The sequence below is a fragment of the Pseudogymnoascus destructans genome (assembly GCF_001641265.1).
Source record: "Pseudogymnoascus destructans isolate 20631-21 unplaced genomic scaffold scaffold_1, whole genome shotgun sequence".
NCBI classification, from domain to species: domain Eukaryota; kingdom Fungi; phylum Ascomycota; class Leotiomycetes; order Thelebolales; family Thelebolaceae; genus Pseudogymnoascus; species Pseudogymnoascus destructans.
The window spans coordinates 2,279,808-2,302,837 of record NW_020167520.1 but is presented as its reverse complement, the minus strand read 5'-3'; the positions used below and the strand labels follow the sequence as shown (position 1 = coordinate 2,302,837).

The following is a 23,030-nucleotide window of genomic DNA, read 5'->3' as shown; positions in this document are numbered from 1 at the left end:
TAGAGGGGTGGGAGGATTTTCAGGGGGGGGATGCTATTCTTGAGGATATCATGTCACAATACGTCCCAGATACCACTCAAGATGATGAGGAAGAGGATGAGCCTTCTTCACAGCCTGTGCCAACTATGTAAGGATGCCTGTCCCTCAGTGACGGAAAGGATCTGAGTCGGGCAGGTTACGGTCACGTGGTGAGGGTGAAGGCAGGTTAGCCGAGTCGGACGTTTCAGGTACTTAAGGAGATTGACCCAACGGGGGTTCCTCTCTTCATCTTTTTTGTATCCTTCATAGTAGACCTATAGGATAGCATCTGTTTAGCCTCCGACTCGCACTCTCATATGCTATTACTGTGAGCTGGGTGCCCTGTGTCCTTACAAACTACACATGCTGCGATTAACGCCATTCAAGTTCTGATTGAGTTTACAGAATCTGGGAATAGTGACACCTCAGAAGCACCAACGTTCTTACGTTCTTTTGAACGTTTTGAGAGACAGTTAAGGCTCCTTGAAGCCAATTCACAAAGGCAGGGGACATTAGACTCATGGTTTATGTAAATAGCTTCAATTTTTAATTTAATCACATGTAATACATGTACGTTATATGCATTAAGTCGATATATTTTTGTGGATCTGAGGCATCGACTTATCGTATTTTTACTGTATATACTCCGTAGTTCTTATTTCAAAATGCATGGTATATAGTTCTTTACAGGGGTCGTGCATGGTATATGGTTTTTTTGCCCTATGATTATTTGTGCTAACCCTGGCTGGTTACACCATGTAGCCGGTTACACGCATCCGGCGAATCTACTATGGCTGACCTTCGCGCTGCCAGTCCCACCAACCACTCACAGCACGCACTAGGATGCGCTGCACATACCCTTCCCCATGCCTACAAGTCAATTATCTGCCAATTATCTGCTCGTGCCCTTGGTTTTCAGTCGGATAGATCTGACCTGGCGCCCTCTAACGCGCCTGTTTGGTCACACCCTGGCTAACTAATGACACATATGCTCTATACGTGAGGCACATATGCTCTATGCCTGATACTCCTGCTTTCCCCTGCCACGCCAGGCCCGAAGCGGGTCCTATCGCATTCGCTATGCTATACACGGAGTTTGATGATGGCACCACCGAAGCCTTGGGACTAGCTACGAGGCTATATAAGGATGTGCAATTTCTGCAATTTCTGCAACGCCATCTTGATCGATATAGTTAAAATGGTTCGCGTTTCTCTCTCAGTTTCTGCTCTCATTGGTGCTGTTGCGCTTGCTTCGGCGGCGCCGGCGCCGTTGCCAACGGTAGATCTGGGATACGGGTTGTGGAGTGCCTCGATTAACGTGAGTTATTTCTCTCCGTTGCGGGCTACTCGGGGTTGCCTGGGCCTACTTTTATAGACGTGAGACAATTGCCGCCTCAAGGTTCAAGTCATGGGTTATGGATAGCTTCAACGATTTACAGTAGCTGACTACCGCCATAGGACACTGGGAAGCACCCTTACTACACGTTCAGTAACATCAGATACGCTGTCCCGCCAGTTGGCGATCTGCGCTTCAGAGCCCCCGTCCCGCCGAAACACAGGAACACGACTGTCAACAATGGATCGGGCAATCCCATCTGCCCTCAAGCCAACCCAGGTACTTAGATCTGCCGCCTTCATTAAGATCTTGCTAACGATTATAGCATGGCTCTTGACTGCCCAGGCGTTTCTGACGGGAACGCCCATTGAGAACCTAACCAGGCCCGGCTCGGGCTCTGGCTCCGGCGGCGGCTTCAGTTTGGATGACATTCCAAAGCCAGCCGCAGGGACGACTGAAGACTGCTTGTTTTTGGACGTTTATGCACCAAAGTCGATCTACGATGCTCCAAAAGTGGAGAACAAGCAGAGCGGTGGTAAGTTTATTCCACTCCTAACCGTATTCATTGCTGATAAATAGTAGCCCCAGTACTTGTCTGGATCTACGGTGGCGGATACACTGCAGGTTCCAAGACGGGAAGCGGCAATCCCGCCACTCTCCTTGACAGTGCCAGAGATGGTGATGAGAAGGGAATCATCTTTGTAGCTCTGAACTACCGATTAGGCATGTTCGGATGGCTGTCCGGACCTACGTACCAGGCGAGCGGTACTGCCAATATCGGCCTGCACGATCAGCGTTTGGCGCTCGAGTGGGTTCAAAAGAACATCCACCTCTTCGGCGGTGACCCAAACCGTGTCACAGTAATCGGTGAAAGCGCCGGCGGCGGATCTATTATGCACCAGATCACCGCCTACGGTGGGCTGAAGGGCAAGGTCCCATTCCAACAGGCCATCGTGCAGAGCCCCGGATGGGTCCCAAGCCCGAGCAACTACCAGAACGAGGCCGTCTTTCAGAAGACCCTCAGCTTCGCATCTCTCATCGCCCAGAAGCAGGTCGCCACGGTCGATGATCTTCGCAATCTAACGACTGAGCAACTGTACTACACCAACTACGCCGTGACGGGTCTTTCCAACTACGGTACATTCACCTACGGCCCAACCGTCGACGAAGACTTCGCCCCCAAGCTCCCCGGCGAACTGCTCCTCCAGGGCCAATTCGATAAGAGCCTCAATGTCATGCTGGGCCACAACTCCGAAGAGGGCTTCCTCTTCGCCTCCCCCTTCGTCACCAGCGACACCACCCTCAAGGAGTACCTCCAAGGCTCCGTCCCAGCCATCCTCCCCACGGCCCTCGACACCATAGTCACGGACCTCTACCCCCCCAACTTCGACGGCTCCCTCCCCTATACCACGCAGCTCTCCCGCACCTCCGTCCTCGTCTCCGAATCAGTCTTCACCTGCAACACGCGCGCCCTCAACCTCGCCTACGGCAACAACACGTACAGCTACTACTTCCGCGTCCCTCCCGGACTACACGGCGAGGACGTCGCATACACTTTCTTCAACGGGGACACATCGACGTTGAACCAGGGGTTTCCGGTTGATAGGACGGTGGCGGAGGCGTTGCAGGATTATATTACGAGTTTTGCGATGAATGGGAATCCGAATGAGAAGGGCGTGCCGTTTTTCCCGCTGTATGGGGGGAATTCGAGTACCCAGGTCATTGATATTGGGAAGTTGGGAACGCAGATAACGGATACGACAGCGAATAAGAGGTGTGCATGGTGGCAGGAGGGGTTGTATTATTGAGTAATGAGTAGTGATTATGGATGAGGGGTGATGATGATGTGGTAGAGGGCCAGAGGTAAATGCAATATATGAGTTTATCGACATTTTCTGGCCCATGTTCATTGGAGCACTGGCTCTGCTTCTAGATCGCCCAGACGGCTCCATTGATATGAGTTGGCATAGCTTCAGGTGCTCGAGATAATTTCGCCTGAGCGATGGGTGCTGAAGGTTGGAACAAGACAGCCCATAGCTGATAGAATCGTGCCTGGAGGTTAGGCTGTGAAGGATTCAGTAAAAGCTGCTCTTCACGTACTTGAAATGTGAATAAACACTTACTACTATATCTATTGCTAGAAGAAGCTGGTCAGATGTGACGGTCTGCTCGCTGCCATCCCCTGTTAGGCTGTTGACTAACGCCTCAGTCAACTCTTTGTCTGCCGGACTGGCATCTACGAAATCGCCCAAGTGGCAAAACGACCTCCATTTCTCTTTGTTCAATCTTATTCTCAGCAACAAATACTTCAAGGTCGATACAACTTCCCGCTTCACCTCTCTTTGCGTCAAGGTAGTCTCCCTAGCAAACAGGTTCCATGCCACAACCTCGAGCTGTTCTGGTGACGGAGCCGCGTGCATAAATTGAGGCACAACCATGATCAAAACATCCATAGCATCACTCAAGGCAGAAGTCATACCATTTTGCTGATTTAATAGCTGAGTTGTAGTCTCTGGGACCCCAATGCTTCGGAACATGCGTTCAAAATTGGCTCTGCGGAAGAATGCTGCATCGTTGCGCCAGAACCACTCAAGTAACAGGGTGCCAAGGAGGCCGTCACATTGGAAGGCTGTGAGCAAGACTGCGCGTTGGAAGGCTTCAAAATCGACCTGTCCATGTTGAGAGTCCCGGGGAAATGGATGATAGGCGTAAAAATGGAAACTTCTCCAAAGAAGCTGGAGCGCGGCGTCGGAGATTACAGATTCGGAATGGGTGCTTCGTACATGTCTTGTGAGGCTTTCTTCATTCTAGTCTGATATCCCATAAGCAGTTGCTTTACCAGATGAGAAGACAAAACTTGCATTTCTGCTGGGATGGGCCCTCGGTGCAGTACTTATAAAATGTAGTTTGCAGATGCTCTCGCTCCTTGAACCCGCTCAGTTACGGCGAAAGTACCTTGCTAAGGTCTCGAGCAACCGACTCTATTCTGAGTTAGATACATCTCGCAATAGACTAGATATCTGCAACTATTAACCTACCGCATGTAGCGTCATCGAGATATTTCTTCACCTTTCGATTCTCTGGTCCTAGGGCAACATCATTGATGATGTTGACTAATGCTGCAAACATTGTATTAATTGCAGTATAGACAAGAAGCAGTAAGCTTTATTGAAGTAGACGCTGACCCTGATGAGCGAGGGAAGCTAAAGTGATTTAGGCAAGGCAGAAGGGGGCGGGTGCAGGAGTTGAAATAGGCAAGGACTGCACTAGTCGCTTAGAAGTCAATCAGCGGGTCCTTAGAGTCAACCTGCATATTGAACTTCGGGAAGAAGCATTTCTCAATCCAACTTCTCTCAACTTGGCCGGCTTTACTACCACGAGCATACATTTCGCAAATGTTCTTCTTGGGTGTCTAGGACATAGATGTATGCAGCCAGTAGCTAAAACCTAGTGTGTCCCATTCTCATCTACCTAAAAAAGCCCCTCATCGATCTTTGTAGGAAGTTGCAAAATGAAGGGTTGTGTAAGCAGAGCAGGCAAGTTGAGTCCCTTAAGAATATGAGGACTGCATAAAGGTCTCCAAATGCCTGTTTGATATATTCCCTTAGAAGGCGCAATAGCCTACTTAGTAAAGATGTAGAAAGATGAAATGGATTTGGCAAAGCTAGCGTTACCTTTACAGTAAGTTAAATTAATCCTCAGGTGGTTCAACCCTTTGAATGAAAGGTTAGGGTGCCTCATGGGGGCCGACCCCATTGCCCCTGATATAGGACCTATAGTAGCCCCCTCCATCACATCTTCCGTCGCGGCCGGACCTACAACCCAAAAGGATAAGTCTCCTCCAACCCCGCTGGCGTCTTCAACTGCCTCTTCTCCAACGGCCTCACCGCTTCCTTCCTATCAAACCACAACCACGCATCAAACTGCTTCCCCAGCGCCGCCCTACTATAATGACTCTGCCTCTCTGTCTCCGGCCTATAAATAACCCCAATAAACCGCTCCAGCTTCTGCTCCTCCAACGCCCTCTTTAGTCGCTCATCATGCAAACCCGCCTCGCGGATATTAAGCACAAAACTCGCCATCCCCGTATTATGCGCGACTCTTTCCCAGCTATCCTCGCGCGAAGGCACAACGCTCATAGTCTGCATATCCCCGTCCCAGGAGTGCGCGGCCGCAACAGTCCCATCATGGCTCCCGCACCCCAAAATCGCCACCCCTGGCCCCCATTTCTCTCTACACAACTGTCCCAGATTCAACTCCCCCCTCCTCGTCATATCCGTATATCTCGCGTCCCCAAGATGGCTGTTATGCGCCCACACCACCACTCCCCCCCTTCTGAACTTCATCAAGCGATTCAACGTATCGAACATATGCCGATCCCTCAGATTCCAACTCTTGTCGTCAGCGTAGAACATCGACCTATAATACCTCTCTGCGTCAACGACGAGCCGAGCATTCTGCTCCGCGCTGTGGAATTCCTCGCCATCCCCCCTCGCAGCCGCGTACTCGAGGCGCCGCTTTAGAAGGTCCATGAGGACGGAGGAGATGTTCTCCTCGCACGATTTGAAAGCGGGGGACATCATAGACGCAATCCCGTATTCCGACGGGTCGTCAACCCAGGGGTCGAGGCAGGCGTACCGCTGCCTAGCCGTCTCGGCCAGGACAGAATCCACGGAGTTGAGGTACTTGACCACTGCATTCAGCGAGCTGCCCATGCTGTACAGGTCCAGCCCGAAGACCCCCGCGCAATCAAAGCCGCGCTGCGAGGAATTGTAGTTCCGCAACCAGTGCGTGAAATCCTGTACTTCCTTATTACGCCACATCCACGTCGGGAAACGCTCGAACGGCGCATCGGGGGGTTCATTCTTCCTCAGCTCTGTCCGCGGCCCGGGACGCTCGCGGATATACCGATCGATGCATTCTGCGTCCGGCCAGTCGGCTTCGAGGGCGATGGTTGTGAAGCCGTGGTACTGGATTAAGCGTTTAGTGATTTCGGCGCGGGCGTGGTAGAACTCTGAGGTCCCGTGGGATGAGTCCCCGAGGAGTACGAGGTGGTGGCGGGAGAGGAAGTCGAAGTGGGATGCGAATGACTTGTCTGTTATGGGAGGGAGGCAGGTCGCGGTGGCGCGGATGATTTCAGGGAGGCCTGGTCGCATGGCGGATTGTAATTGTATGGGGGTGTGAGAAGGGAAGGGGAAAGGGAAGTAAGTAGGAATAATTGTAGGGGATAGAATAAACGTATAAACTTTAGACGGACGATGTGATGTGAACAGGGAGAAAATGAGATGAGCTTACAGAACTTACAATAGGGCTCTATGGAGTTGGTAACGGCTTGGTATACTTTGTGTGAAATGGACTAAAGAAATCACTTATACAGCGCATCATCATACTTAATAGCGCGGTCATATAACGTATTTCACGTACGAGTTGCCCACACGAACGAGTTGCCCACCCCATTTTACACCCAAACCATGAATTTTGTAACTAACTATCTCAACAACTATTTAGTAGTAAAACTATAAAAATGTATATTTAGCCTTTTATAGGCATTTAAAGTGTCTTCTTTGAATTTGAAGGCAATTAGGCTTATAACTAGTCATTAAGATATTAAGACTTAGGTCTAAAGTGGGGGCCAAAACTTAGTATCTTAATGACTATAAGCCTAATTGCTTTAAAATTCAAATAAGACACTTTAAATGCCTATGAAAGGCTAAATATACATTTTTATAGTTTTACTACTAAATAGTTGTTGATATATTTAGTTACAAAATTCATGGTTTGGGTGTAAATAGCACCACGCTATATATCTCAGGGCCGCGCACCAAAGTAGCCACCATCGTGATGACCGCAGCCATCTGTGTCTCTTGTCGAATTGCAGCTCATCCGTTTTGGTCGAATGGAATTTGAAATTCAATGGGGTATAGTTCAACACCAAACGCTACTACACAAGCTCGCTCTGCCAAGTCCATTTGCGGTAGTTGGAAGTACGCGTCATAGACTCTATCCGCGTAGTACAGAAGATTGGGCAATCACTTGACTATATGATCTGTCTTCAAGTGGGTCGAATGGCGAGGTCTAGTGCTCCCTAAGGCGGGGGGGAGGTATGCATTCAGGTCGTCGACGGCTTCTAATTTGATCAACGTCCGCGTAATCCGTAGAGTCGCTGACCGGGGTTAATTGTTCGTCCTCTTCATCAATCCGCACATACGGAAGCTTCCCCTTCGGAGACTCTGTTGAAGCCCCCGTGTGTACAGAATAAGGCAGGTAGGAGACTCGCAGGCAGGCTTCGAGTTTGGCAACGAAAGGAGATCAAGTGTGTTGGAGTCTCAATAGAGGGTCAGGCTTGGCACTTTCAAAGTCATGGCGTATGTGTAGACTAGAAAAGATGTCTCAGTGCTATAAAGCTATAGATGTCTACTTAAGATAACTTTATAGCTTTAGTAATTACACTTCATATTATTAAGGATTCCGCATCACGGGCAGATTTGGGGTTGTTGTCACCAAAGGCACTCCCGCATTTGATAGATGTCGTGCGTTTTGCCCGCCCGCGCTAGGTGAGCAGCTGCACGATCTGCGGCAGCGTGTTTTCCTCTCAACCATTTGTTTCTTCCTCCTGCCCCTGAACCTCCCCCATACCGAGACGTGTTCTCTGAACCGACAGCTGCTATTATGCAGTTCGGCAGTGCTATTGGCACAGCATGTCTTACGTTCGTCCTGACCAACATCGACGACGCGTTTGTTCTCGTGACCTTCTTCGCCGAGTCGTCAACCTCTAGGAATCTCACTCCCCTTAAGATCACTCTTGGGCAATACATCGGTTTCACCGTCATTGTAGTTGTCAGTCTAATCGGGTTTGCCGTTGCGGTGGCACTCCCGTCTGAACCTATTGGCTTTTTAGGCCTATTACCCATTCTGCTTGGTGTATGGAAACTCTTTGACCTGCTCTTCCCCAAAAAGGATGATACGGAGGAAGAAGAATCGGAATCCCAGTGCATCGCCAAATCAGTCTTCAAGGTTGCCCTCATTACGATCCTGAATGGGGGCGACAATATCGGCACCTATATACCTCTCTTCTCCCAAGCGAAGGGCGCCGAGGTCGCCGTCTACGTCGTGCTCTACTACATTCTACTCGGCATCTGGTGCTTTATCGCCTTTCTTATTATGAAGCAGAGGCATATCGTACGCCTGGCCGAAAAATATGCTTCATTCATAATACCATTCCTCTATCTCGGCCTCGGTATCTACATTGTCGTGAAGTCAAACTGCTACCCTTGGTCTGTCAAGGAGATCGATGATGAGTTCCTCGGTGACCCCGGCAAGATAGTTATGGGCGTTGTGACTGCATTTTTGCTGTTGTCTATCATGGGAATGATGGTGTGGTTTAAGATGCGGAAAATGAAGACTAAAACGAGGAACGAGGAAATCTCGCTCACTGAAAATACTCCGGCTGTTGCAAAAAGCGAGAATGACGGCCCTGCGGATGCCTCTAATAATTACAAAGAAGCTAATAATGCCAATACCATTAGCACTGAGCAGCCCAGGAAGGATTGTGAAGAGACTGAGACAAGGTCGGTTGAGGCAGGACCGAATGCAGAGCAGTTACGGTCTGACAATAAGGTGCAGCCGAAGGCTACACCATGAGATGGCGAAATACAGGCGGCAAGCTAAAATATCGAAGATACAGAAGACATGGCAATATATACAGTACATGTGCTTGTTGGCTGTTTCCCATTCCCGTTCTTCTGTCCTGTCGAAGCAGACGGCGGTGCTCTAACGCCCCTGAAGGAGGCATCTGGAGAAAATCAGGTCTGGTGTCGACTCAAAGTAGCAGCCGGGCCACCTGTTGGATAATGAGCTCAGTTGGTGGTTGGGTGATAACCCATGTAATAATCGTAGTTGCTAGGAATCGCTAATCTTCAGAATCCAACATAAGGCCTACGGCCTAGTCCTCGGACTGTTTTCCGTAATAAGTGCTGAGCCAGACCTGATTTTCTCCAGATGCCTCCTTCAGGGGCGTTAGAGCACCGCCGTCTGCTTCGACAGGACTGATATTTTGCAGAATAATGCGATTCAGTTTAGGAGCAACTATCGACTTTCTCTTAACCAACTCTAGTACTGAGTACCTCCTGCTGGGCGAAGGCCAACACCACTTCATTTTCGAGTCCACCTATAAGCAGATACTCAGGACACCTAGAAACAAGCTTCCACAGTTCTAGATTCCATGGGCCAGTGCCTGCTACCATGCCAACTAGAAACTCCACGGGGAGAACGAGGTGGGTGAGAACTTTAAAACCAGCAAAAGATCATAGCCTAGAATTTCTCGCGGAGTTCGACTCGATGACCAAAGGACTACCCCGTGCAAGACGCAGCTGCCTCAATGAACCCGTCAAGCACAACAGGCCTTCCATCTTCAACAGTGGGTCAAACTTGTTAATAGTAGCATCTTTGTGTCCATGCACGTACGAGAAAAACTCTAGCCGTACACATGCCTGGAGAATACTCCCGGCCACTCTTGCCTCACAAACACATTGTTCCATGATGAGTGTCTTCAGGCCCGACGGGAAGTCAAGCCTGGCCTGGGTAAGTTGTACGAAGCCGTTGAGATGTAGTGACTCGACTGATGGCGCCGTATGAACAGAAGGAGCTCTAACTTTACCCCGTCGCTGGGTTGTCCCCATTCCGGTTTGAATGCAAACTTTCCGTGCCAAATGTAAGGAAGCAGCGGTGTCATGCTCTTCGGGCCTTGTTCCTCTAACAAAGCCGGCGGATCTATTCGTACGGCTCCGTCCCGCATTTCTTGGTGGCTGCGTCTGACGACTCTAAAGAACCACTCGATATAGTTTTCTTCCCCATCGCTTGGGAGAACACTATTCGCCTCTTACAGCGTATTTGTCTTAAGCCCGGGCACAAAAAGATAATAATTGTAATTATAGGGTACAATTCCCTTCCCTCGTTTGCTCCCACCACCTTATGCCACCTATCAATCGGCGGTGTCGCGCTAAAGCCATAATGTTGCTTAAAATAACCAATCTCTACAATTTCTGTTAGCACCTTTGGTATCAGTATCTTGTCCTCGTAGATGAAGGAGTGGCCAAGAAACTCGCAGCTTCTAGGCGAAATATCCAGCTCCTGGACAAACCCTCCTAATGCCCGGTCACGTAGGAGTGATCTTAGAAGCATGGAACCAGACGACGATCCGATAAATTATCATCGCGACAAAAGAGTTTTCGGTACAGAATTGGCGTTGCGAGGCTACGTAGGTGTCGCGACGAAAGGCACAACGCAGCCAGATCGCTTTCACTCTGTGCAACGTGGCTGATGATGTTAAGGATAATGTCGCCAGGGAGACCATGTAGCAAATGTTTTCTAAAATCTACCGGCGAGGGACTGAGGATGAGATGAGAGATCGAGGATGGGAAACCGCCGGTGGCAGATGGAAAGATAGTGCGTGCCTATGCGCGCGCATGACTTCACTTCCATGCGTTGGGTTGCAAGGAAGATGCCATGCATGACAGCCACCTATGCACATCACCCCCAGTCTTTTGAGCGGCGCGAGGCTCTGAATAAAAATAACACGCAGGAGCAAAAGCCTCACCATTGTGTTTATGACAGGAGCTATGCCAAAATTAGATTTGTCAGGCCCTTCGAGATATGCGCCTTTAATCGCGTCATTTCCGGCAACACCAATAGCTGTGTTCTCTTGAATATCTTCATTGTTTTATTGTTGTCATCCACGATTCCTTGAGGCGCAGTTCCAATTATAGAACTGACAAAGAAGCCGTGAACGTCATATTTGCTGTCGTCTTTGTTGCCGTGTCTTCTCCCTTTCACTTTCTTTAAACCCATTGTTGGAGACAAGGAGAAAAACATCATAAGGAACCAAAGTTGCTCAATACCGCACTGTGAATGTCAAAGACTCATAATCCCATTTACTCTCAGCGATTCTCCAGAGTTATACCTCTTGGCGAGAAGAAAATGGGTTTATTCCTTTCTTCACTTCCCGGACAATGCTCTCGCCATGTCTTTGTCCCTTCTGTGTATAATATTCATGTGAACAGCCAGGTTTTCCAAATGCTAAATCTCGTTCTTATTCCTGATCATCATCAATATTCAGTACAACATCCATCTCTTTTTCCGGGGTGATAAAGTGCCCCTTTCTTCACTATTCTCTATTGTTACCATCCGATGGACATCATCATCAGGATTCTCCGTGGCGATAGTAGGAAAGCCGCTGTCTTTTTGACAGATATTGTCCGGGACTTCGAGTGCCAGTATGCAGGACAGCCATTTCCTCAGGCCAACTCGGCGCTTGCTGATGCCATCGTTTTCAGCGACAGGACAAACACCCGGTTCACCCAGTTTCTAAATAACTCACAGCCACCCCAACCGCGTCTCCATAGGCTCATGTACCTCGGCGCGCTTTCCACTTCTAATACGTTCATCGAGGTATTTAAAAACGAGAGAGATGGTTTATGGAAGGCCCTACTAATAGAGCTAGATAAGCACATGGCTGTCATCAATTTCTTTGCCCGCTCGCGCCAGCTCCCATGGAAAGAAGCTATCATAAGCTATTTCGACGATATTAGTGATACGGGCCCGGATTCAGCACCATTCCGCAGCGGGGTTTGGCCTGTTGATGTCCCTGCCCATCCCTTGGGCCTAGAAGACGATATATTCGAAGGTGTGCATCCCCATGCTTTCTACTTTTGTTTAAACGGTGGAACAGATCGAAACATGGTTATGAGTGGCTCCCGTAAAGACAAACCTATGGAAAACATAAAAGAGTCCGCCTTCGACCGGAGATACTGGCCCAGAACCGCGCCTCCTTCGTGGCCAGCCAATCGAACATACCTCGACCATCCGCAGAACGTCCGCAACGCGACAGCCGGCATCCCTGCTAACCAAGCAGATGATTTTTTGATCTGTAGCGATTGCGATGAAACTTTTGTTGACACCACCACGGACGATACAGGCTGCACATGCGTCTCATGGCATGTTGACCATCCATGTGTCCAGGTTCACGAGTACCCCCCTTATCCCAGTGCTCCTAGCCAAGTCAACAAGGGCGTTATAACTATGCAAGCATTCGCAAAAGACGAAATTATCGGAGAGTACGTCGGCCTGTTGTTACCGCCAGGCAGAGCAGATCCATCGATAAGAAAAAACGTCTTTGCAGATGACGTCTATACGATAGACCTCAACGCAGCAGTGATTGTCACCGTAGAAGGTGAGGAGGCGTCGATGCTGGGCGACAAGATAGCCGATGTTTCGGCAGGGTGGAAAGGGAACTGGACGCGGTTTATTAACACGTCCCCACGGAAGGGTGACTGGAATATTGAGCTCGAGCAGAGACTAGTTGCTGACCGGATCAGGATTCTGGTGCGCACGATTCGGCTATTGCGTTTGGAGAGGAGCTGATAGCATCGTATGGGACCGACTATATGAAGACTCTTTTCGGGAACAGCTGGAAACCCTGATATGAATGAATATGGAAGGGACTGACGGGAAACAGCTGGCTGTTTTAACCGACTTGTATAATAAGACAGATGGTATTGGTGTTTTAGAATCTTGTACACTTTAATAACACATATTTTGTATATTTTAGCTGTAAATAACGTCGCATTATATTTCGAGTTATTCCGAGATTCTCATATTTACTTTCGTTGACATAAACTATGACCTGAAAGGGGCAGGCGCAGAAGATAGTAATGCACCAGCAACTCGCATCATACGAACCGCAACTTTACAATCCAAATTATTCCATTCCATTTTACGTAGCCATATCTTCACTTATCTACGCGAGTGCTTCCTACAACAAATCCAGTACATTTACTGAATGCATAGACCCGTCCCCATTCCATAAGTATCATGCATTCATATCATACAAATAACGCCCATCTACTTCCAATTTCAACGATCCACATCTCCCTCCCGTTCCTCAGCATAATCTTCCCCATCATGCATCTCATCCGCATCCTCCATAGGTACATCGCCTGCATCACGGTCGCCTCCCAGACCAGGCGCGTCAGTCTCCCCAACCTCCATGTCACGGCCCATGCCAACACCTTCCTCAGGCTCTGCCGCATCCTCCGCCACATCCTCATCCTCATCATCACTTTCTACCATCCGACGTCTCGTGGTGCGTTTGGCAGGCGCACGCTCCACCTCTTCGTCGTCGTCGTCGTCGTCATGTTTCGGCGGGCTGCCAACAGGGCTGGACACATCCCGGCCTCTATCGCTCCCAGATCCATCGTCATCGCCTCCTCCACCACCCTCGCCCTCATCACTCGAATCCACCACCACCTCCGCAGACTTGAACTTCGAGTTCGGCTTCTCCTTCTTCGCCAACCTGCGCTTCTTCTTAGGCTTCTCCTCATCCCCATCCGCATCCCTTCTCCTCGCTCTCCGGTCCTTCTTCGGCGTCCCCGTCTCGCTCTCCTCCCCACTCTCATCCCCCTCCTTCTTCTTCCTCTTCCCGCCCGCCTTACCCACCTTCCTCTTCCTCTTCACCCTCTCCCCTGTCTCGCTATCAACTGTCATCTCCGCCTCCTCCCTCGCCTCCGCCTCCCTCGCCCTCGACTCCGCCAACGCACGATCATGCTCTGCGATCTTCGCACGCTCCTCCGCAATCACACGCTTGCGCTCCCGCTGCTCCTCCTCGGCCTTCAAACGCGCCTCCTCGCGCTCCTTCAGCTCGCGCTGGCGCACCTCCATCGCTTCGCGCACCTTCTCCTTGTTCTTCTCCTCGTACTCGCGTTGTGATTGGATGCTACGCTCAAGCTGCTTGCGCATGGTGTTACGCGCCATGTTTGCGCGTCCCTCGACCAGGGCCTTCGGGTACGGCGTCTGTGGGTGCTGTGCGATTTCCTCGAGGGATACGATGGCGTCTTCGAGTCCGGCGGCTGCGGCTTCGACTTCGGCGAGCGTGCGCGCGGACTCTGCTGTGGTGTAGATGGTCTGCGCAAGCTGGATCTGCACAAATGCAACATTGAACTTGAAATGGATCTGTTCTGGCGCGGTTTCAAGTGCCTGTGACGGGTGTTAGCTCCACCCAAGCCAGTTAAAACGAATAACATACCTTCTGTGCATACTCCAATGCATTCTTGTAGCTCTTCAGATCCTTCTCCGCTCTCCCCCTAGCTAACCAAGTCCTGCCCAAACAGGCCAAAATCTGCGCGTCGCTACCACTGTTCTTGCTCAGCGCGGCCTCGTAGTGTTCAATAGCCTTGCTATACTGTCTCAACTCGGCAAACAGGTGTCCGAGGTTGATATAGACGTTGGGGTCCTTGACAGTCTCCCGGACCTGCATGAAAATGGACAGGGCACCCTTGAAGTCTTTCTTATCCTCAATCATAGCGATAGCGATTCCCTGTGCTGCAAACGCGCTCTTAGGGTCAAGCTGCAGCGCCTTCTCGAAGAACTCGGCGGCTTTGGAGTACATGCTGCTGCGCTTGGCCCTCTCAGAGTCCGAGTTACGCGGCATCTCGCGAGCGGTCTGGAGGTACAGGTTCCCCATGCCGATGAGTGCGTATCGGTCATGCTTGTCGTGGTGCTGAAGGGTGTGCTTGTAGTGGCGCAGCTCAGGGTCTTCATGAATATGGGAAGCGGATGCGCGCTTGCGAGAGTGGACGCGGCCAAGGTACCAACCATAAAGTGCTCGGACTTCAAGGTCGTTGCTAGCGTCCTGGTAGAGCTTGCCAATTGCCCTTGGGCCTTCATCGGTAGGACTCTCCTTCAGTGCAATGTATGCCAGTCGAGTGCGTGCATCAGTGTAATCAGCGTGTCTGCCCAACAAGCCCTCGTAGACTGTTTTGGCTTCATCAAACATCCCACTGGCCTCATATGTCCTGCCAAGATTGAAGCTGATACTGGTCACCAGAGCATCGGTGTCCATGGCCTCCTCCCTTTCCCCTGCCTTCACGCAGGCACTGAGCGCGGCCTGGAAGAAATCCCGGGACAGGTCGAATTTCTCGGCCTGATAGTGGAAGCAGCCCATGTTGTTCAGGAGCTGCGGAGGCAAGTTCTCACGGATCTTAAGCTTCATGGCTTCTTCAGCTTCAGTATCCGTCGCCTTGTCCTCATCCAAGGCCTGCGCCTGAGCTTGTGCCTGTGCCAGTTCTATCTGCTCGATTTGCTGAAGACATAACACACTCTTTTCCGGGTTATCGACTTCGTACAAGCGTGCGAGATTGAGCAGCACAGATGCATCAGGAATCAAGTTCTTCTTCGGGTCCTTCCATGCAGCACGAACAGACTCGAGGAGACTCACAGCCTTCTTGAATTCCTGCGTCTTGTCCTCGTTCGAAGCGCCGTATTGGTTCGCGAAGACCTCCTCAGAGTAGATTGTGCCAAGCAAACTCATGGCTTCCACATTCTTCGAGTGCTGAACTATCTTCTCCAGCCTAAATTTCGCTTCGCCAAAGTCGCTCTTCAGCACCGATATCTGAGCGGACCCAAACTTCGCTGGAACATATCCACGGTCTGCACCGCCTCGCGCCTCATCAGAGCGTCTGTAGTAATCCGCCGCCCGGTCAACATTATCTTCATAATGCTCTTTCCGCGCCAGCAGATACCACCCATCACTGGCAATAGCATTAACATCCGTGTATTGGATCGCCTTGTGTGCCAAAGCATCCGTATTTGCAAGCGATTTCCTTGACAAAAAGTACCCAGCAAATGTAGAGCAAGTAAGCGGCAGGTCTTTGTCGAGCTTGAACGCCTTCTGCGTATAAACCGTCATGGCCTTCTTGTACGTCTCAATAAAGTCCTTGCTATTCGTCGGCACATGCCCACTAGCATCCAGGTGATACAGCCCTAGGAGGATATTCGCAATCTTCGAATTCTCGTTGACCTCGAGCGCTCTCTCCCAGGCCACCTTCGCGTCACCCTTGTGCCCCAGCATCCACAAACACGCTCCAATACCAATACGTGGATCCGGATCCGTCAGCTCCGGCATCCGCGACAGAGCCAACTGGTATCCCTCAAGCGCCTCGGCGTACTTGCCCAGCGAAAACTGGACCCTGCATTTCCCGAGCACAGCGAGCATATTACGGCCCTGCGAAACGCGGATTGCGTCATCGAAGCTCTTAAGCGCATGGCGCAGGATATCCAGTTTCTCTGGGTCGATCGTCCCCGCCGCCGGCGCCTTCGACGGCGGCTGCAGCGACGCGCGGAGTAGGTATAGAACACCGCGCGCCATAAACAGCGGGGGAAAGCTGGGGTTGATTCGCGTCGCATCGTTGAGCGCCGTGGTGCTCAGCTGCAAATAGAACTCCTTTGTCTTCGCTTCGGAAACCATCTGGCCCTCCGGCGCAACGCGAGGCGCCTCGCGGCTCTTCCACAGATACAGCCAGCACAGACAGGTGAGCATGCTCAGTTTCTCCTTCGGGCCGCCGGTGACGGCCGCGAGGCCCTTGCCGAGCATCTCGATCGCGGTGTCGATTTTCTTTTGCTTGGCGTAGGCGAGCGAGACGGTCATCCAGAAGTTGCGGCTCACGCGTTCGTTCTCGAGGAGGGTGCACAGCTCGGTCGGGTCGTCGAGGAGGTCTTCCAGGTCGACTTCGACGGCTTGCTGGTCGTCTTCATCCATGCCTTGGACGGGGATGTCGAGGGATGAGGGGACGTCGGAGAAGCGAAGGACGGAGCGTGTGGCGATGGAGTCGGGGAGGTCTCTGGGCCCGATCGTGCTGAGGCCGTTGGTCGAGCCATTGGCGAATGATGTTCTGGACGCCATGGCGAAAGCTTAATGTCGTCTGCAAGTCAATTGGGTGTATATAAGAGTGCCTTTGAAGCCGGCGATAGCTTCAAGTTCGAAAGGCCAAGCCTGGCTTCGCGACTTGACTCGAGACGTGTAGAGCCTCGAGGAGCTTGGTGAACCCTTCAACACAGGGCAACCATAACAGGGTGAAGCGCTGGTGGCAGTGATATCTGTTGGCAAATTTCAAAATATAAAGAAGGCGAATTATCGTCGAAATGGGGGTTGTTGGAGGTTGGTGCGCAAGACCAATGCGCGAGGTGAGGTTATTGTGATCCAAAATTATTGAGGGCACCACCAGAATGGACTGGCAGGGGTCGATGCGGCTGGATTGCTGCTCCACCATCGGTTTTCGGATTTCTCCGCGCCGGCCCACGCTAACCCCGATCCGTGAGGACAACCACCAGCGTTCTCTTATCAATGAAAAACACACACAAAGCATCTACCAAAGGTCAGCATGAGATCACCTCCAGATAGAACACCAATGTACATACCACAGCAATTCAGGGCATGATTTTTTGAACCACGCGTAGATTATTTACTAAGCCTATTTTCACAGCAATAACTGTGATGTTAGCAAACGGAGGGTTTTACATCCTGCATCTGAATTATGCACTATCTAATAAAGTACAAATCTAGCCTTCCTTCTCCAAAGTTGAAGCTATCTCCCCCAGCTGTACTTATCAGCTCGCCCGCCACCCAAATTCCCAGCCCAACTCCACTATCATAACACCAGCCATAAAAAACACACAACCCTCCATGATTCTCCCATCCGCCAAAAAAAAACCACTCCACCGGTCCTAGGAACCATTATAGCAGAGTAGGCAGTCTAGCTTTTTAATCCTCATCGTCGCTCTGCGCCGCACTGCTCCCCCCATTCACGTAGTTGCTGAAGTTGAGCTTCAGCCTTGGCGCCGGGGTTCCCGTATTAGTCGTCGGTGCCGTGGACCCGCCGTCCCTCGACGAGCCGTCCTGATCCCCAAGTTCAGGGTGGTCGCTGATCTCATCTTGGATCTTAGATTTGCAAGCCGCCTGCGTCCGTTAATAATCGTGTTTCTAATCCACATAGCCAGCGGATGTGTCTTACCTGAATCGTATTCGCGTCCAAAAATAGAAAGCTCCCATCCTCATTATACTGCCGTGCGTTATTGCATAGCAGCTCGATGTCCTTGTACAAATCGTTGAGGTTACTGTAGTCTTCCTTCTTGATCTTCGTGTCAATCTGCTTCATCGCAATCGGTTTCGCGATGAGCTCGTAGTAGTCAGGGAACACCTTCTTCGGCGGTAGCACCATGAACGGTCCGATGACGGCACGCTTGGCCTCCTCCTCACCCTCGCTGCCGGACTCGGAGGTCTCGAGTTCAAGCAAAGACTTGTAGACGCTGCGAAGGCTGGTCTGCAGGGTGCGGCGATGATCACCGGAAACTCCGCCACCACCGCCCATCGACTTCGGGCGACCTTGACCGCCTCGCTTCGGTTTCTTAGGCGCTGGTTTCTCCTCCTCCTCAAAGTCCTCTGCCTTCCTCTTGTCAATCTTGCCAGCGGATTTGCGTCCACGTGGTTTCTTGACAACTGGTTCGGGCTCTGGCTCTGGCTCATCATCATCACTGTCCTTAGTGCCATCGGTGTCGGAATCACCAGCGGCGGAAATTCCCTGCTCCTTCCTCATCTTCTTTAGGCGACGGCGCTCCTTCCTCTCAGCCTTCCGCAGCGCAGCGGCTTCTGGGGTGTCATCGTCGGCATCGACAGCGTTCAGCCACTGCTCTTCCGTAAGTCCATCATCATAATGGAGAGTCTTGCGCTCTCTGGCACCGCGACCTCTAATCTCCTCAGGCTCGTCATCAATTGGATTACCCTCAGACAGATAGATCTCTGGTAACTCGTTGTCAGCCATGAGGCGGGGCATTCGCTTAGAACCAGCCGCAGTGCCGTAGATAGGATCCCTGGAACGTTCCTCGTCCATCTTCTTGAAGATTTCGACTTCCTCTTCGCTACGTGCCAGCATCAGATTCAGATCATCATCGTCCATCTCTTCTTGCTCGAGGCTCTCCGCTGATTCGGCCGTGTCCAACATGACACGAAGCATAGCGTCACGATCAGTCTCGGAAGATTTGTTATCGAAACGACCAGCCTGAATAACCTTGCCATCCATATCAAGCTTGTACTTGGCACGCTCGAGGATCTTCTCCTCAACGGAGTTCGAACTGATGAGTCGCAAGATACGGACCTCGTTCTTTTGACCGATACGATGGGCACGATCCTGAGCTTGCAAATCCTGATGAGGATTCCAATCCGAATCGTAGATGATAACGGTATCGGCGGTTTGCAAGTTAAGACCGAGACCACCAGCACGAGTGGACAACAAGAACATGAAGTATGGCGAATCGGGACGGTTGAACTCCTTGAGCAAGTCTGAACGATCATCGGACTTCGTAGTTCCGTCCAGACGCAAGTACATGATGCCGCGGAGACGTAAGAAATCCTCCATAATATCCATAATTGCCGTCATTTGGAAGAACATAAGCACTCTGTGACCGGTACGCTGATACTTTGGCAGAATCCGGTCGAGCAGCTCGAACTTTCCAGACGTACGCCACAGAAGATCGTTGCTGGTGTTCTTGGGGTTCATCTGGTTCTCAACCTCGTCGAAGACGAAAGGATGGTTACACAGCTTCCTCAGCTGCATGATCATGTTGCTAAGACCACGAGCGCCAGTCTTGCCTCCCTTGCCATCGCTGACAACCAACTTATTATGGGTAACCATCTGCTTGTACAGGCGTGCCTGGAGAGCAGAGAATCGAGTTTTGATGACCTTCTCGCTCTTCTCAGGCAGATCCTTCTCGACATCCTTCTTGAGACGTCTAAGCAAGAAGGGCCTCAGGACCTTGTGCAGACGGCGAATGACGAGAATCTGTTCTTCTTCAGTGAGCTCCATCTTATCTTGGCCTCCGGTGTTGGCGAAGGGAGTATTGAACCATTCATCGAACGATTTGACGGACTTGAAGATAGTAGGCAGGACGAAATTTAGCAGGGCCCAAAGTTCGGGCAAGTTGTTTTGCAACGGGGTACCAGTGAGAATGAGACGATAGCGCGTAGAGTAGTACTGTGATAGTGTGCCACTCAACTTCGACTTGGCGTTCTTCATACGGTGACCCTCATCAATAATCATGTGAATCCACTTGATCTTGCTGAGAACTGGTCTATCCTTGATAATGTACTCGTAGGTGGTGAGAAGAACCTGGAAATGACCATATCTGATCTCTTGCTGTTGCTCCTTTCTGGCAAGCGGCGATCCCTTGTACACAATTCTCTTGACCGAAGGGGCCCACTTCTCGAATTCCAGGTTCCAGTTAGTCAAGGTACTGAGAGGGACGATGACAAGGAACGGTCCGTTCTGCTTCTTCGCCTCAATCAGGTAGGTGATCAAACTGATGGTTTGGATAGTTTTTCCAAGACCCATTTCGTCGGCAAGGATACCATTCAGGTTATTGTTGTAAAGCGAAATCATCCACTGGAGACCCTTGATCTGATATTCCTTAAGTGTGCCACCAACCAGAATACTTGATTGCTTCGTAACTTCTTCCTTGATGCGATGAGCAACAGCATAGTAGTCGATCTTCTTAACGTCGCTGTTCATTTCCTCGTCTTCCGACTCAGACTCCTCCTCATCCTCAAAGGCACCGGCATCACCGTATCTCTCGGCAGCCTTCCTCTGCTGCGCCTTCACGGACTGAGCAAGCTGGGTCAAGAAGCCATCCGTCTGCTTCAGCAGATGCGTAATACGCGTATCCTTCGCCTGGTCGAGCAGTGCCAAGTAAGCCTCCTCATCGTTAGACTTCAAGGCCGCGAGACGCTGCTTAGCAGTCCTCTCGATACGCTTCTGCTCTTCTTTCTCGATGGTCTGGTGCTGGACTTGCATCAGGCGACCCAGCTTCTGCATCTTGGCCTTCTGCACACTGGCCGCAATAGCAATCTCGCAGCCGTGTTGCAGGACAGTCTGGAGGTAATCAGTGTGCTTCTTCTTCTCCCTCGTCTCTCTCGCGTCACGTTGCTCCTTCTCGAGCTTCTCGGTGATGCGCGCTTCGCGGAGCGACTGCTTCTTCATGCGGCGGTACATGCTCCTGTTTGCGGTCATGGCCAGGTTGTCATATTGGATCATTTGGCGTGCAATACGGTCTCTCATTGTGCGTTGTTTGGAGTACTGCTCAAGCATCTTCAACTCAATGAGTGCCTTGCGCTTCAGGCTGTCATCCGCTGAGAGGTCATCCGCGTTTCCTGTTTCCCAGTGCTGCAGGTTAGCAGGAATCGCTTTGAGTTCCTGATATCTCGACGACATGCGGTTGTAGATGACGCGTTCCCGATCCTCGCGCAATTTGTCAACATCGATGCCAGAAGGCATGATACTGGGGATCAAAAAGCGCCCTTGCCTCAGCGAGTGCTTAAAGTAGCTCATCTTGCTAGGAATCAGGGAGTATGGGTCAATCGTTGTAGACATCTCTTTCTCCTCCTCAGCTGGTTCTGGGGCCGCCGACAGGTCTTTCGGCTTGCCATTCGCGCTTGGCTGTGCATCTTCCAAGGTCTTCGCAGCAGATGCAATCAGTCCATCTGTGGTGGCCTCCTTCTTCTGGTGCGGTGCAAATAATTGCTGTTGTGTGGTTTGTGGGATGCCGAGGTTCTTCGACAGGCACTTGAACGCGAAGATCTGATGCTTCAGTATGCCGAGCTGATCTGCTGTGAACAACCCACTGCCAGCCGTCGATGAACGCTGCGCTGCTTGTGCAGACTGTGCAGCGTTCGGCTTTGATGCCGCTACCGGTGGTGCTGTTGCTGACGTAGGCTGGCTTGGTGGTGTAGGCACGGTAGCCGAATTCTGTTGTGGAGGTCGAACAGCATTGCTCCCATTTGTCGTGGCATTATTTGCATTCTGTTGTTGTTGCTGCTGCTGTTGGAACTGGCGCTGTTTGTTGTACATGCGCTGTTGTTGGATGGCCATCAGCATGTTGTGGACCTTTTGGTATTCGGGATCTTGGTCGGACACGCCCGATTCTTTCATCTGCTTAAATTTCTGTGGCGGTATTAGCATCTATCCATGTTGTTGCGACAAGTGGCGACGGTTTTGTGCGCCAACCCACCATATATATCTCCTGGACCGCCTGCTGGGACAGTCCCGATGGAAGGGCGGCACCCATTTGTTGTTGTTGGGCTGCAGGAGCAGCCTGGACGGTAGCCATGATGGGCGAGCCGGTGGCCTGGACCTCAATGCTCGATGGGACTATGGTCTATTAAGAGCCAGAGCGCATATCAAGATGCAGCCTTGCGCGTAAGGTGTCGGCTGGCGTTGGTCGTGATGCCAAAGGAAGCGACTGGTTTGTCGGGGGCGTCGAGCAAACGGGCCTCCGGTATCGAAGTCGGGGTGTGGGAAGGTCGCAAAGGCTCCAGTCAGGAGTTGTCGCGCCTCAAGTCGCCCGTCGCGTCGGCGTGGTCGTTGGGGATAACTTTTTGGAGGTTCGCGAAGGCTTGGCGCGACCTTGTGCGGGCGGAAGGGGCAAAAGTAGTTGAAGTCGTGAGGCAAATGGGGTGAAGTCGGGGGGTATCCCTATTCGACAATTCCCCGCGCGGCGAACAAAGGTGTTTGTCGAAGGGAGTATTGTCGTTGATATCAAACTAGGTTGAGGGGCGGGGGGTGATTGGCGCGAAGGGGATTGACGGTACTTCCATCGACGACGCGGATTTTGATGGATGGGGGTGGGTGAGATGGAGCTGGATGAGTTGCGAGGTCGCGCACGCTTCGGGACCGACTGAAACGGCGCAAAATCATGCTTAACGAGCACGCTAGGTAGATTACAGCACGCTAGTTGATGTATGTGTCACGTGATGATAGGGATTGCATAATGTGATTCTGGCCCCAAGAATCAGGCCGAA

The 23,030-nt window shown here is 51.2% G+C and overlaps 8 protein-coding genes across 8 annotated transcripts; 3 read left to right on the top strand and 5 right to left on the bottom strand.

Annotated features, from left to right (window-relative positions):
- Positions 1 to 1,165: 1,165 nt before the first annotated feature.
- On the top strand, positions 1,166 to 4,539 carry VC83_00616 (uncharacterized protein; the record flags this gene model as incomplete). The annotated part of the gene is made up of 4 exons (XM_024464304.1): positions 1,166 to 1,336; positions 1,477 to 1,633; positions 1,680 to 1,889; positions 1,937 to 4,539. 4 exons carry the CDS (start codon positions 1,166 to 1,168, stop codon positions 3,160 to 3,162), a joined length of 1,764 nt encoding a protein of 587 aa, XP_024328262.1. The 3' UTR covers positions 3,163 to 4,539.
- VC83_00615 (uncharacterized protein) lies at positions 3,284 to 4,483 on the bottom strand (the record flags this gene model as incomplete). The annotated part of the gene is made up of 4 exons (XM_024464303.1): positions 3,284 to 3,418; positions 3,478 to 4,023; positions 4,310 to 4,335; positions 4,393 to 4,483. 4 exons carry the CDS (start codon positions 4,481 to 4,483, stop codon positions 3,284 to 3,286), a joined length of 798 nt encoding a protein of 265 aa, XP_024328483.1.
- A 484-nt stretch (positions 4,540 to 5,023) lies between the features above and the next one.
- VC83_00614 (uncharacterized protein) lies at positions 5,024 to 6,606 on the bottom strand. The gene has a single exon (XM_024464302.1). The coding sequence runs from the start codon at positions 6,508 to 6,510 to the stop codon at positions 5,170 to 5,172; it is 1,341 nt and encodes a 446-aa protein (XP_024328659.1). The 5' UTR covers positions 6,511 to 6,606; the 3' UTR covers positions 5,024 to 5,169.
- A 1,331-nt stretch (positions 6,607 to 7,937) lies between these two features.
- Positions 7,938 to 9,214, top strand: VC83_00613 (uncharacterized protein). Its single transcript, XM_024464301.1, has one exon. It carries the CDS (start codon positions 8,024 to 8,026, stop codon positions 8,993 to 8,995), a length of 972 nt encoding a protein of 323 aa, XP_024328261.1. The 5' UTR covers positions 7,938 to 8,023; the 3' UTR covers positions 8,996 to 9,214.
- Positions 9,215 to 11,174: 1,960 nt separating this feature from the next.
- On the top strand, positions 11,175 to 12,860 carry VC83_00612 (uncharacterized protein). Its single transcript, XM_024464300.1, has 2 exons — positions 11,175 to 12,677; positions 12,727 to 12,860. Exons 1-2 carry the CDS (start codon positions 11,540 to 11,542, stop codon positions 12,834 to 12,836), a joined length of 1,248 nt encoding a protein of 415 aa, XP_024328260.1. The 5' UTR covers positions 11,175 to 11,539; the 3' UTR covers positions 12,837 to 12,860.
- Positions 12,861 to 13,110: 250 nt separating this feature from the next.
- On the bottom strand, positions 13,111 to 17,350 carry VC83_00611 (uncharacterized protein). Its single transcript, XM_024464299.1, has 2 exons — positions 14,433 to 17,350; positions 13,111 to 14,383 (listed from the first exon to the last, which is right to left on the bottom strand). Exons 1-2 carry the CDS (start codon positions 17,085 to 17,087, stop codon positions 13,265 to 13,267), a joined length of 3,774 nt encoding a protein of 1,257 aa, XP_024328259.1. The 5' UTR covers positions 17,088 to 17,350; the 3' UTR covers positions 13,111 to 13,264.
- Positions 17,158 to 17,629, bottom strand: VC83_00610 (uncharacterized protein; the record flags this gene model as incomplete). Its single annotated transcript, XM_024464298.1, has 1 exon — positions 17,158 to 17,629. The coding sequence occupies exon 1, from the start codon at positions 17,548 to 17,550 to the stop codon at positions 17,158 to 17,160; it is 393 nt and encodes a 130-aa protein (XP_024328258.1). The 5' UTR covers positions 17,551 to 17,629.
- Positions 17,630 to 17,634: 5 nt separating this feature from the next.
- VC83_00609 (uncharacterized protein) lies at positions 17,635 to 22,882 on the bottom strand. Its single transcript, XM_024464297.1, has 3 exons — positions 22,241 to 22,882; positions 18,196 to 22,173; positions 17,635 to 18,140 (listed from the first exon to the last, which is right to left on the bottom strand). Exons 1-3 carry the CDS (start codon positions 22,337 to 22,339, stop codon positions 17,946 to 17,948), a joined length of 4,272 nt encoding a protein of 1,423 aa, XP_024328136.1. The 5' UTR covers positions 22,340 to 22,882; the 3' UTR covers positions 17,635 to 17,945.
- Positions 22,883 to 23,030: the final 148 nt, after the last annotated feature.